Source organism: Vombatus ursinus, unplaced genomic scaffold, assembly GCF_900497805.2.
Source record: "Vombatus ursinus unplaced genomic scaffold, bare-nosed wombat genome assembly UNPS02014807.1, whole genome shotgun sequence".
Taxonomy (NCBI): Eukaryota; Metazoa; Chordata; class Mammalia; order Diprotodontia; family Vombatidae; genus Vombatus; species Vombatus ursinus.
Genome location: NW_020954585.1, coordinates 7,523,378 through 7,537,159, shown reverse-complemented (window position 1 = coordinate 7,537,159; position 13,782 = coordinate 7,523,378). Strand labels below are relative to the sequence as shown.

General features: G+C 38.1%; 1 protein-coding gene across 1 annotated transcript in view; it reads left to right on the top strand.

The window, feature by feature from the left end:
* The window catches only part of LOC114052311 (eukaryotic elongation factor 2 kinase-like), a 59,753-nt gene extending 46,618 nt beyond the window's left edge, over positions 1 to 13,135 (top strand). The window contains exons 16-17 of the mRNA XM_027874861.1: positions 6,652 to 6,830; positions 11,868 to 13,135. Of these exons, the coding sequence (XP_027730662.1) occupies positions 6,652 to 6,830; positions 11,868 to 11,977 (289 nt within the window). The 3' untranslated portion in view covers positions 11,978 to 13,135. The remainder of the gene's footprint in view (positions 1 to 6,651; positions 6,831 to 11,867) is intronic.
* The last annotated feature ends 647 nt before the right edge of the window (positions 13,136 to 13,782 follow it).

The following is a 13,782-nucleotide window of genomic DNA, read 5'->3' as shown; positions in this document are numbered from 1 at the left end:
CCTCTTTACCTTTGCTTTACTCTCTACTGAGATAAAGTGGGCAGGAAAGTTATAGTATAGCTCCATTTGAATGCCTTGGGGGGTGGATGTATTGTGGGATGAGTAACTTGTTTCTACTAAAAGACCTTAGAACTCAGATCAATACATTGACCAATCTTAACTCCAGATAAATGATAGTGAAACATCATGTAATTTTAAAAAAATTTTTTTAGCGGGGGAGGCAGTTGGGGTTAAGTGACTTGCCCAGGGTCGCACAGCTAGTAAGTGTCTGAGGTCTGATTTGAACTCAGGTCCCCCTGACTGCAGAGCCAGTGCTCTATCCGCTGTACCACCTAGCTGTCCCCATAATATAATTTAAATGGAAAGAATCAACTGTATTCCAAGTAAAATGTGTTTAGTTGCCACTAAAATCCTTATAAGTTATGCTGAGTGCTTGTTAACATGATGTATGGGCAGAATAATGTATACAGTTAACAGGGTCTTGAGTGGCTTCATTTATTTTGGCATCTTTACAAAAAGTTGTCCCTACTTTTGGTATATGGGTGATGGACTATAGGTGCAGATTAAGATTCATGCTGTCAGATGTGGTTAATTTGTCCTATTTGCTTAAGTGATTTTCTTAGAACAAAGGAGGGTTCTAATTGGCAGGGAAATCAGTATAGGGGGAAGCAACAGTAATATTGTTTTAAAGACATCAGTTAAACTTTTAAAAAGAGATTTTTGGGGCAGCCAGGTGCCTCAGTGGATAGAGCAGGAGTGAAGTCAGGAGGACCTGAGTTCAAATTTGGCCACAGACCAAACACTTGACACTTAACTAGCTTTGTGACCCTAGGCAAGTCACTTAACCCCAGTTGCCTAAAAAAATAAACAAATAAAAAGAGATTTTCAAGTATGAGTCTCCAAGATCAGGTAAAAAAAAGCAGTGCAAAGTCCACAGTATCCTGGATCCCAAATAATGACGCACAGTGAGGACTTAAAGGCAGAACATTCCTGATGGGGGACATGGGTAGATTTGCATTTGTTAAAACTTTTTTTTTACAAGTACCTTTCATTTTTACATAACTTTCATTTCTATATATGCCCCTCTCCTATCAAGCCATCCCTTGTTACAAAGAATAAAAAGAAGATAGAAAAAAAATTCCGCAAAACCAATTGATCCATCAATATTCTTAACAGTATTTGCAGTATTCTGTACCTGTGGTGTACCATGATACACCTCTTCAAAGAAAGTGAGGTTCATTTTCTCAGCTCTTCTATAGGGCCAAGCTTGACTTATAAAATTATACATTATTTCTTTTTTTTGTTGTTATTCTTTTCATTTACATTGTTGCAGTCATTGTGTATCTTGTTTTACTGATTTCATTTATTCTCTTTGTATCAGTTCATAGACATCTTGGAAGATTGGTCACTTATTAATGGTAGGAGATGGCTGAGTTTTGGAGATGCAGTGTTATGATAGGGTCAGTAAGTCAGCTGGCATTTATTGAGCATCTACTATATGTCAGGCACTGTGCTAAGCATTGGGAATACCAAAAAAAAAGGGGGGGGTGTCCCTCTTCTCAGGGACCATGGAGGAGACCATGCAAACAACTATGTACAAACAAGATATGTTCAGGATAAAATGGGGAGTAGAAATTAAAATTAAGGAAAATTGGGAATGGCTTCTTGTAGAAAGTAGAAATTTAGCTGAAACTTGGAGAAACCCAGGAGGCAAAGATAAGGAGAGAGAGCATTCCTTCCAGGCTGGGGAACAGACAGCTAGTCAAAACACTTGGAGACAGGAGATGGAATTGATATGCTAGCATTCAAAGAGAACATTAGAATATCAGAGCCAAAAATACTCTAGTCCACACCTCTCAATTCTGAGATGGAAAAAGCAGAAAGGTAAAAATTACTTTCCCAAGGTGACATGAGCTCAAGTTGCAGGCCCCTTGGCTCTGGTTTCCCACACTTGAGAGACTAGGTGAAGAGTGGTTTATAAAGCAGTTGTTAAAGCTCTTAATTAGCTCATAAACCACATTTGTAGGTGTGGGTTTTTGGTTTTGTTTTGTTTTGTTTTTAATGGTGAAGCAGACATTCACTGGGGGTGAAGCCAAGGGGACAACTGTTTCACCTTTCTGTTGGAGTGCAAGGCATTCAGGAAGACCAGAGAAGCCATTCTGTCTGCTTAACACCTGGCTTCCTCTTATCTCTTCCAGAATGATCTTGGCTAAATTCCTTTTGGGGCTAAAATTTCTCACACTTCGAGTCAGCCCTAAGGAGGAAATCATTAATCCAATCAAGTAAGAGAGATAGTCACCTCTTTTTCCAGTGCTAATTAGGATAAGGAATTAGATTAGGAGCATTTGTTTCCCTTATAAGGAATGGAATCGAGGAAATGGGCTTTTGATGCTCCAGTTTAATGGATCAACCTTCTTTCCCCAAAAGGCCCCACTGGAGGATCTTGAGGTCTAGAGGTGACAGTGAAGTGTAGTCTGTTCTACCACCAAACCTAGGCTAAGCTGCTTCTTTTGCCCACTATGAGAGATAGTCAGTCATTCAGGCTTTGTACTGGGTGCCAGGGATACAAAAGCAAAATAAGACACTGTGTCTGCCTCCAGGGAGCTTATATTCTATGGGGAGAATATATAATTATGTACATAATAAGTACAAAGTAATTGGGAAGGGAAGGCACCAGCAGGTGGGAATCAGGAAAGGCAAACTCTAAAACTGTAGTGTCGAATTCAAATAGAAAAGGATCCCTCAAGGAGGCATATTGACCTAGAAAACCACAAATTAACATTAGTTATATTGTATTGCATTTTTATGTATTTTGCTAAATATTTCTCAATTACTTTTTAATTTGGTTCAGGCTACATTCAGTTTGACACCTCTGCTCTAGAAGGAATGAATTTCAGTCCTGGGAGTTGGCCTGGAGAAGGCACAGGAGTCAGGGAGAGGAAGAGGGACAGAGTGGAGTTTGGCTAGATGGTAATGTACAGGCTGGGGAGTAATGTGCAGTAAGGCTGGCAAGTTCCTTCAATTAATAGCATCTTAATTGGTCCCTTTAGGGAACCCTTCAGCTGTTGTCCTAGAGTCAATAGGAAGGCAGTGCAGAGGGAAGTGACATGGTCAGAGCTGCACTTATACACAGGTCCTCAGCTTCAGCATTGAATAAGTCCTATTGTGTATTGAATGTGGTGCCGCATAAGGATGGATTGGGGTGTGGAGAGACTTGAGTCAAGGAGACCAATTAAGATGCTATTATTGCAATAGTGCTAGTGAGAGATCTCTACTAAAGTGGTGTCTGTGGGAGCAATGAGAAGATGTAGGATGGGAGACATGTTGTAGGGACAGAAAAGGGAAGATTTGGCGACTGATTAAATATATGGGACCTGGGATCCATCTGCTTAATAATGAAAGTTACATCCATGGGCGCTGATGATTAACCAAGACTATAGAAAGAAAAGAGAGCTCAAGACAGGGCCTTGGGATCTATCCACAGTTGTGTGTTTAGTAGTTTTTCAGCCATGTGCGACTCTCCATGACACCATTTGGAGTTTTCTTGGTGTTGTGATTTGAGAGGTTGAGACCCCTCAAAGACTGGAATACAGGATGGGGTCGTCTGGAATGAATTGATAGACTCAAGCATTCTTTAAGTCAAGGTGGCAAAGATGTATTGTTATGCTTTTCAGTGGGCAAGGATTCTTAAGGAACCTTCAACCTCGGGGTGCAGTTAAAGTTTATATAGGATAAAATATAATAAAACATGTGTCAAATATGCTAACTAGGTGATTCAGGGTGGGAATGGTTAAGGATTGGTCAGTTCTTAAAGGAACATGCACTTCTACTACCTACTGCACAGGCGTTTTATCCAGAGTTCACTGGGAAAAGCCCACAATGGGGACCACATGGAGGTGTGGTTTTAGGCCTGCTACAGCACTAAGTTAACTAGAGTTCAGGTATAACTGAGAGTTGTCCAGTCTGCCACCAGTCAATATCTTGTTTAACAAGATAGATATAGGGAGTATACATATGTCTTAAGTCTAGAATACAGATAATGAGAAGTCCAAGATGTAGATAATGAGGTAAGGCGGTAGTATAGATAGTCCAGTGGGTAAGAATATCTTTATGACCCAGTGCAAAGTCAGTTCAAACTAATAATTCCTTCAGCTGCTCTTTGTAACTGCACCAGAGAAAGAGATAAGGGTCTTGCTGGGGCCCACTTGTGAATAATTGCTAGGCACAGTGTCCTTGGGCTGGGGAGAAACTGCCAGAGATAGTGTTTCTGAGGCAAGAGAGAAATGGGGTCCAAGCACAGGCACCCAAACATCCCATCATTGGCAAAGATACTAGAATGGTTTGTCATTTCCTTCTCCAGCTCATCTTACAGATAAGGATACTGAGGCAAATAGGGTTAAGTGACTTCCCCAGGGTCACACAGCTAGGAAGTGTCTGAGGCTGGATTTGAACTCGGAAGGCTGAGTCTTACTGATTCCAGGCCTGGAACTCTTATCCACTTTACCACCTAGCTGCCCCGCTATCCATGATTAGGAGGCATGATATAGATGATGATCCAGCATAGGAGACTGAGAAGGATCAGTCAGACCCAGTTGGAGGGGAGTCAAGAGAAAGTGATGTCATGAAAACCCAAGAGTAAAAACAGCATCCAGGAGGAGAGGAGGCTTGGTAACTTTGGAGACACAGTTTTGGTGAGTGATGAGGTTGAAAGCTAGATTGTTGAGTAGAGTGGAGAAAGGAGTGCAGACTGGAAAATACTTGAGTTAAGTGACCAGGTTTCCTATCTAAGTCTCTAGCAGGAAGGAGTGTGACTGCCCCTTGCTGTCTCTAAAAACCAGCAGCAAGTGTCCCAAGAAGTCAGGACAAATGGAGTACCAGAGGAACCAGGGGAGTCTTACCTGCCTTTAAAGTAGCAGCTGTTCTTTGCACAAGTTGGAGGAACCCTCCTGTCCTCGCTTGTTTGAGAAGTATAGAGTGAGGAAAAGGGTATAGCTCCTTGAAGGTAGGGACTGTCTTTTGCCTCTTTTTATATCCCCAGCACTTAGCACACTGCCTGGCACATAATAGACTTTTAATAAATGTTTATTGACTGACTGACTGACTGGTAACACTGTCCAGCCTATATGAGAAACATAGTATAGATGAACTTTAATGGAGTGATCCATGGGTGCCCATCACTGCCCCTTGATACTGGTAGTGGCAAGCCAGGTAAGATAAATCACATGCAAAATCATTTCCTGCTATCTAGGTTATCTGGAGGTGAAAGGAATCCTCTGTATAACATACCTCACAAGTACTCATCCAGTCTCTGCTTGAAGACCTCCCTTCAAGAAAGACAAAGCCTCTACCTCCTGAGGAATCCTATGCCATTTTTGAACAGCTCAAATAGTTAGAAAGTTTTTCTTGACACTGGCTCAAATTTCACCCATGGCTCCTGGTGCTGCTCTCTGAGGCCAATCAAGATGAGTCTAATCCCTTCTCCATATGCCATCCCTGCCAGTACTTGTCAAGACAGCTTCATGTTCTCCCTTGAGTTTTTCCTTCTCCAGATTAAACATTCCTCATTCCTTCAGCTGATTCTCAGATCATATCCTCAAGGCCATGACATTATCCTGGTTGACCACTTCTGGTCACTCTCCAGTTTATCAGTGTCTTTCTTAAACCTTGGTGCCCAGAATGGAACACAGTACTCCAGAAGAGATTGGACAGAGACAAAGTACAAGATGATTAACACATCCCTAATCCTGGAAGCTGCACCTGTCTTAACACAGCCCAAATTTGCATTAGATCTTTTGGCTACTAGATCATGCTGCTGACTCATATTAAGCTCACAGTCCACTGAGACTTTTTTCAGATCTTTTTTAGAACAGCTGTCTCTCTCCAGCTCCCTATGTTGTACTTCTGAAGTTGGTTTTGTCAACCCAAGTGCGATATTTTACAGTTCTCCATTTTGAATTTCATCTACATAGGTTCAGCCCATTGCTTTTGCCCAGAGGTTTTTAAAGCGGGGTATAAAGACTCCTGGAGGTCCCCAAGACCCTAGGTCCACAAGGTCAAAACTATTTTTGTAATAATACTAAGGTTATTTGCCTATTAAGATACTCCTTCCTTTTCCAATCACATATTTTTATGAGTCCAGATTTTTTCCATATACTTCAACCAAAATAACATAGTCGTAACAATTGAATGCAACAGAAATGAGAATCCATTTGTCTTCTATTAAGCCAGACATTAGAGATTTGCAACAAGAAAAAATGTAAAAATTGCTACTCTTCTCACTAAATTTATTTGTTTTAGAAAATGGGAGGTTTTTTCGTAAAATTTCATTTATGATAATATGTAATAGATTTATTATATTTAAATAAATGTAATAAATATTTAAAAATTTTTATGTTTTAATTTCTGATATAGTAAATGTTGATAGATATAACCCATATAAACAAAAGTACTTTGGAAGAGTCCTCAAAAATTTTAAGACCGTAAAGAGGTCCTGAAACCAAAAAGTTTGCGAACAGTTGATCTAGGATACTACATTGTGATCCCCTTGCAGCCTGTTCCCGTCATGGATCCACCTGTATCTTCTCTGTTATATAGTTTCCCCTTCTGCTGCTTTGATAAACATGCCTCTTTTGTTTCTGCCCTATTCCCCAGAACACAGAACTGGAAGGAGGCCCTACACTGGTATGATACTGCATTAAATACAACAGATTATGATGAAGGAGGTGAATATGACGGGATACAGGATGAACCCCGGCACACCCTCCTGGCAAGAGAGGCTGAAATGCTGTTTACAGGTGGCTTCCAGCTAGAGAAGGACCCAAAAAGATCAGGTAGAATGGCTATTTCCCTTGTTGGGTGGAATGGGTGGAGGGGAAGCTGTGGCCTTATTGGTGGTCAATTCATCAATCTTTCTTGAAACTTTACTCGGTGCCTAGCACCATGTTAATTTTTTTTTAAGTAGCAATTTATCTTCTTCACACAAAAGAAATGTTTAACATAGGAGACTCACAAACACATATTATCAAAGAAAAACAAACAACAGTAGTTTATGACTAGAGTTACACTCTCCCAGGACATCAAAACATGAAGCAGTTCAGTGAATTGTTAAATTAGCATTTCAAATTTCTACTTGGTTTTGTACTGTCCAAACAATTCCCTCTAGGTCTGTCTCATCTGAATAACCAGGCCAGAGCCTGAGCTCATCCTCTAGCTGGTGGTCATCTTCAAGGGTGGAGGTGTATCACATTCATGCTGGCAGTCAGCTTTGACTGAGGGATCCAGAAGCTTTAGACCTCTTGAATTCATAAGGTTTCCTCCAAGGCTAGATGTATCTAGCTAAGGTTTGCTATTTGGTCACCTAAGCTCTGGAATGGAATACAAAACAGAAGTAGCCAGAGGCCCATGTCTGGGCTCAGGCTCTTTTAAGGAGAGAGAGACAGAGACACAGGGAGATTTTTATTTTTTAGTTCAATGCCATACTCCCTCCGTCATAACCTCTGCAGGTCTCAGTTTTCTAACCTATAAAACAATACGTTTGACCAATATAGCTGTAAGGTCAATACGTATGGTATGTACAATTTATGAAGTAAACAGGAATAAAGAATACCATCTTAATTTTGTGGTAGCTTTAAACTAAGTATAAGATAAGGTCCTTGCTTTCAGGGAGTTTATAATTCTGTTGAGAAGACAACCAAAAAAAAAAAAAAAAGAAAGCAAGAGAGAAGTTATTGTTGAAGCCATAAAGGGGGGAAAATCCATCTTGGCTGAAGTAATCTCTTCTCTCTCTCTCTCTTTTTTTTTTAAGTGAGGCAATTGGGGTTAAGTGACTTGCCCAGAGTCACACAGCTAGGAAATATGTCTCAGGTCAGATTTGAACTCAGGTCCTTCTGCCTCCAGGGCCAATGCTCTATCCACTGCGCCACCTAGCTGCCCTTTGGTTGAAATAGTCTTAAGAAGCTTCATAAAAGAGGAATGATAGATAGGATTTTCAGAACCTCTTGCATACTTTTGCAGGCTTTTCTTACAACTACTCCAGAACTTCGAACACCACCATCAGAGAAAACGAAGAGTTAAAATAATATGCAGTGGAATGAGAGAAGCATTCCCACAAAAACAGGCTCAAAAACAAGGGTGTTCACTAAATTAAGAGTCTTCACTTTCGTCATTAATAAATGACATAGTATGAGAAATGCTGTCTGTGTGATCATAGCCAAGAAACTTAACCTCTTAGTGCCATAGGCAATTTTCTAAGACTGTATGATGAAGAGAAGGTGCCAGCCTGTAGAGGGATTTCCTTATCTAGGTGTTTCTATACTGAGAAGGAACTAGGTGCCATAGTGAATAAAGCTCTGGGACTAGAGTCAGAAAGACCTCAGTTCAAATCCAGCTTTAGATACCTCCTAGCTGTGTGACCCTGGACTTAACCTCTGGTTGCCTCAGTTTCCTTATCTGTAAAATGGGGATAATAATAGCACCTACCTCCCAGGGTTGTGGTGAGGCTCAAATAAGATAATATTTGTAAAATATTTGGCACATAATAAGTGCTGTGTAAGTATTAGCTGCTACCATTATTATTATCAGTACAAATCACAAATCCATTCTCTATCTCTATGAAAAATCCTAGTAATAAGACAAGTAAAAGAAATCAGGAGCATTAACATGGGAATGAAGAGGTCAAAATATCAGTTTTCTTTTGTAGATAACTTGATAGAATAGTTAGAAAATCCAATGCCCTCAACATGAAAGATCAGATAAAATAAATGAGTTTAGGTTGCAGGTTATAAACACAGTTTTTGAACTATGTGGCAATCTTTTTCACTTTGAAAAATGTTATTTTATTTGTATACTTAAAAACTTGTATATTGAAACTTATGGTACAATTGTGTAAAAACTACTTATCATTGGAAGAACTGCCAGGGAAAAGGAAGGGTCTTACCCTTTTTTGGTTGGTCATTAGGAAAAGTTAGAGGAATAAACAAAAACATAGTAAATTTTTTCTTAATTTAAGGAACTTTTTCTGTGTACAAATTTTATAAATACAAAAACAAATTCACAAATTTTTTTGAGTACTAAATAAATATCTACTTACTAAACTCCAACTGAATATCTCCAGCCTAACACTGGTACAGCACTTTTATTGATATGCAGAAAATTGTACTCATTCATATGTAGTGTTCAAAGGATGTGCTCATAGAACAATTCTTATTGTTTATAGCTTTATAGTTTCTAAAACTGTGCTATAAAACCCCCACAGTCTAGAAAAAGTAAAAGATGAAAAACAAGTCAAAGACGTAGAAAAAAAATTATTTCTGTTAATCTTCTTACCCAACCTTTTCGTTCCAAGAAGCTGTGGTCTCATTCCTTCGTTTAGTAAATACTTATTTGCATTCTCATATACTGCCAATAAAGACCAAGAAAATGTTATAAAAACAAGAAACCCCATTCACACATTAAAAAAATTAAATATTTGAGAATTTACATACTTGGCTCTTAATACAGTCTTCCTAAACGAAACTCTAAACCAGGATCTTCAGAAATGGAAGAAAAACTAAATAATTTAAGGGACATTAAGTGTTTATGGGTGAGTCTAATCAGCAAATGACAATCCTCTCCAAATAAATTAACAGATTTAACATAACATCCATCAATTGGTGAGATTTTTAAAGAAATTTCTATGGGAAAGCAAACTGGCAGGAATATTGAGTAGAGAAAACATACTTGCTGTCTCAGTCTCTAAAACAGTAATAAAGTGGTTATCATCCAAACTGTCTGGGATTGGGCAAAAAACAGAAAAATAAGACTAACAAAATAGAATAATGATACCAGAAATAGAAGCAATTATATATTAAGTATTTGTAGTCTACAAACCCATAGAAAATAAAAACTAGAAAAAGAATTCTTTAATAAATAGTGTTGAAATATATATTCCATTTATATTTATACATACACATATGTATATGTGTGCATATACAGTGTGTATACATGCATACGCACACAGTACTTACTATGTGCAAAATATTTTTACAAATAACATGAACTAGGAATGACATGTAAAAGGAGTTTTAAATGTGAAAAAACATAAACATCAAATGAAGAAAGCAGAGCCATGTCCCCATTGTCTGCAGTTCTACCAAAGGAAAACCAATTCTACAAATTCAGGGGTGAATGAAAAGACAGTGGGACAAGTCCAGACAACTAATGACAAAGCAACCATCTCCTTTCTGACAAATTCAATAGAATCACAAAGGAGATATACATTTTCTAACATAGCTAATATGTAGTTTTGAGTAACTATGCTTTTTTTAAAATTTGTTTTCTGTTTTAATTCAATTTTATTTTATTTCCAGTTCCAAATTCTGACCCTTTGGCCTCCCCCTACTCATCAAGAAAGCAGGAAAAACAAAACCCAATAGTCAAACAAAATAAATTCCTGCAATAGCCATGTCCAAAATATATGCTTCAGTCTGCACTCTGAATCCATCATCCTTATCTTGAGTTGAATAAGATGTTTTATCATGGGTACCCTGAAACTCTGATTGGTTCCATTATGTTCCTAAATCTTTAAAGTTGTTTGTCCTTACAGGATTATTGTTATCATATAAATTGTTCGCTTCACTTTGCATCAATTCATACAAATCTTCCGAGGCTTTTCTGAAATTGTCCCCTTCATCATTTCTTATAGCACAATAGTATTTCATCACATACATATACCATAAACTTGTTCAGCCATCCCCCAACTGATGGGCACCCTCCCAGTTTCCAATTCTTTGCCACCGTGGAAAGAGCTGCTATAAATATTTTTGTTTCTCTGGGTCTTTTTCCTCTTTCTTGATTTCCTTGTGGCATAGACCTGGTAAAGATATCACTGGGTCAACGGGTACGCACAGTTTAATTAATAACAATTTGGACATAGTTCCAAGTTGCTTTCCAAAATAGCTAGATCATTTAACAGCTCCATTAATGTGCCTATTTTCCCACAGTCCTCCAGCATTTATCATTTTCCTTTTTTGTCAACCTTGCCAATCTGATGAGTGTGAGATGGTACCTCAGAGTTGTTTTAATTTGCTTTTCTCTAATTATTAGTAATTTAGAGCATTTTTTCATGTGACTATTTATAGCTTGTATTTCTTACTCTAAAACTGCCTGTTTATATCCTTAGACTGCTTATCAATTGGTGAATGGTTCTTTTCTTATGAATTTGAATCAGCTTCCTATATATCTTAGAAATGAATTCTTCATCAGAGAAACTTGCTGCAAAGATTTTTCCCCCAATTTACTATGTCAAAGTCATCAAGCACGTCCTAGAATTGTAGAGTTAGAACTTTACCTCTACAATGTGCTTGAGCCATTCTTACATAGAATAGAAATCAGGAGGGAATAGTTGTGTGACTTAATGGAGCTTTTCAAGAAAAAGGGAAGCATTTATTAAAAGCTATTTATTAAAGTGCTATGCTAAGCACTTTGCAAATTTACTATTTATTGAAGTGCTGTGCTAAGCACTTTACAAATATTATTTGAACCTCACAAAAGCCCTGTGAGTTAGGTACTAGTGTCATCCCCATTGTACTGATGAGGAAATGAGGCCAATATAAGTTATGTGACTTGACGAAGGTCACACAGCTACTAAGTGTCAAATGTCTGAGGATACATTTGAACTTGGGTCCTCCTGATTTCCCAGGCTGGTGCTTTATCTACTATGCCACTTAGCTGCCCCAAGAGAAATCTTTTTCTGGTAAGTCTGACCTAAATCTTTTCCACAGCAAGTTTGGCCCTTGGCAAATTGAACCTGGTTTTCTTTGCCCAGAGTTGTCTTTGTAACCGTTCAGGGGATAAATTTCATTCCTTTCTTGTGTTGCTTTTTCTTTAAGGTGACCTCTATACTGCAGCTGCAGAGGCCGCCATGGAAGCCATGAAGGGCCGGCTAGCCAATAAGTACTATGAGAAGGCTGAAGAAGCATGGGCATTGATGGAGGAATAGCCCAATGAAGCTTTCACCATCATCCTTGTACATATTGGGGGAGGGGGAATTTTTTTTTTTAAAGCTAGAAAGGAGAAAAAGACTTTCTTCATTTGTCCCTAAAAATGCATTTTTAATGTGTTATGAAACTAACTTTTGTATTTCACATTTGGACTTTTGGATTTCCCTTTGCTACAAGCAAAGAAACATATATACATGCCTGTGAAGGCAGTATATTTGTTGGGGTGAGGGAGGGAAGGGATAAAAGGAAGTAATGTCGTGAACTTAGACTACTTTTTGAGGTTGTATTAGCAATGAACATAACCTTTTTTTAAAATATATTTTTTAACTGTTAGAATTGAATGAGCTACTTCCTTTCCAAGGGGAGAAGCTATATATGTTGAGCTGTATTCACTCCTTTCTGTCTTCGGTGAACAATGTTAGTATTTTGGTCACCAAAACAAACTTGGCTAACTGGAGGAAACCTTAGGTTTCATGACTCTGAAGACTCTTTCATTTCTTGGGGGTAGGAGGAATCTTCAGGTTTGCTTTTCATGGAATGCAAACTGATTGGGGAAACTATTAAGTTTGGAAATGTTTGGAATAAAGTTAGAAAGTCTCTTCCTATGGATTTATACCATGGGTGCCCAAGTTAGGAGGGAATGTAGTTCACCTAAGCTCTTTCTACCTTGGGGAGCTTTCTGGGGATTTCTCTCTATTCATTCAGCTCAGATGCCTTTATTTTTTAATGTTTTGACTATTACTATTACACAGCAAAAAAAAAAATATATATATATATATATACTATTTTGAATTATATTTCCTTCAGCAAGCTTTTAAATAAGGTTTGATAACATTGTATGCAACATATTTCTACCTCCAAGTCTCAGTGGGGAGCAGGATAGTTATAAAGCAAACATTTGAGAAAGTGATATTGTTGCATGTTTGAGTTTTTTTTTTTTTTATGCTAGTGGAAATTTATTCAGCATCTTAATGTAAAAACAAACACACCACACCATGGAAGACTTTGTATAGTATACCGTTCCTGGCCCTCAACATCCACCAGATTTTCTTCATTATTACTTTTTGTCTAAATCTCCACTGATGGGGCAGCTAGGTGGTGCAGTGGATAGATCTCAGGCCTTGGAGTCAGGAGGACCTGAGTTCAAATGCAGCCTCAGACACTTGACACTTATTATCTGCATGACCCTGGGCAAGTCACTTAACCATGAGCGCCTAACCAAAAAGAATAAATAAATAAATAAAATACATCTCCACTGATAAAAATGTAATTTTCAGCTCCCTAGTTCCATTTATAGTCCATTGAGAGCTGTATTTCAACTAAGGGAAAGACTTGTTTTTTCATACTCAGCTAATTCAGTTTGTTCACACATGGTCACACTGAAATTTATCTTTGCTTATCCAGTCTTCAGAGACTGCAAATTAATAGTACAAATAAAATTTCAGGGCAAATGTTTTAAAAATATGGATAAGAACAAACTTATCATTTATTCTGAAGCACTTTAGTAGTATCCATCTCCATGGAAATAAGTGATATGCTAATTACAAAGCATTTTTATCTATTCATTGAAGAATGTTCTCTGAGGAATACTACTGGAAAACACTTTTGTTGGTCTGGTTTGAGTTGCTGTATGTCCTTGAAAGTAATAAAAATTCATTTCTTAAAAAAAAAAGTTTGTAATTCAGAATTTTTGCTAATTAAGCCTACCACCAGATTATTGAACTTTTACTTAATGGATGGGTAACAGATGTGTTATCTGGCCACTAGCGTGATGTGACTGTTCTTTCCCTTCTCTTTCTGAAGG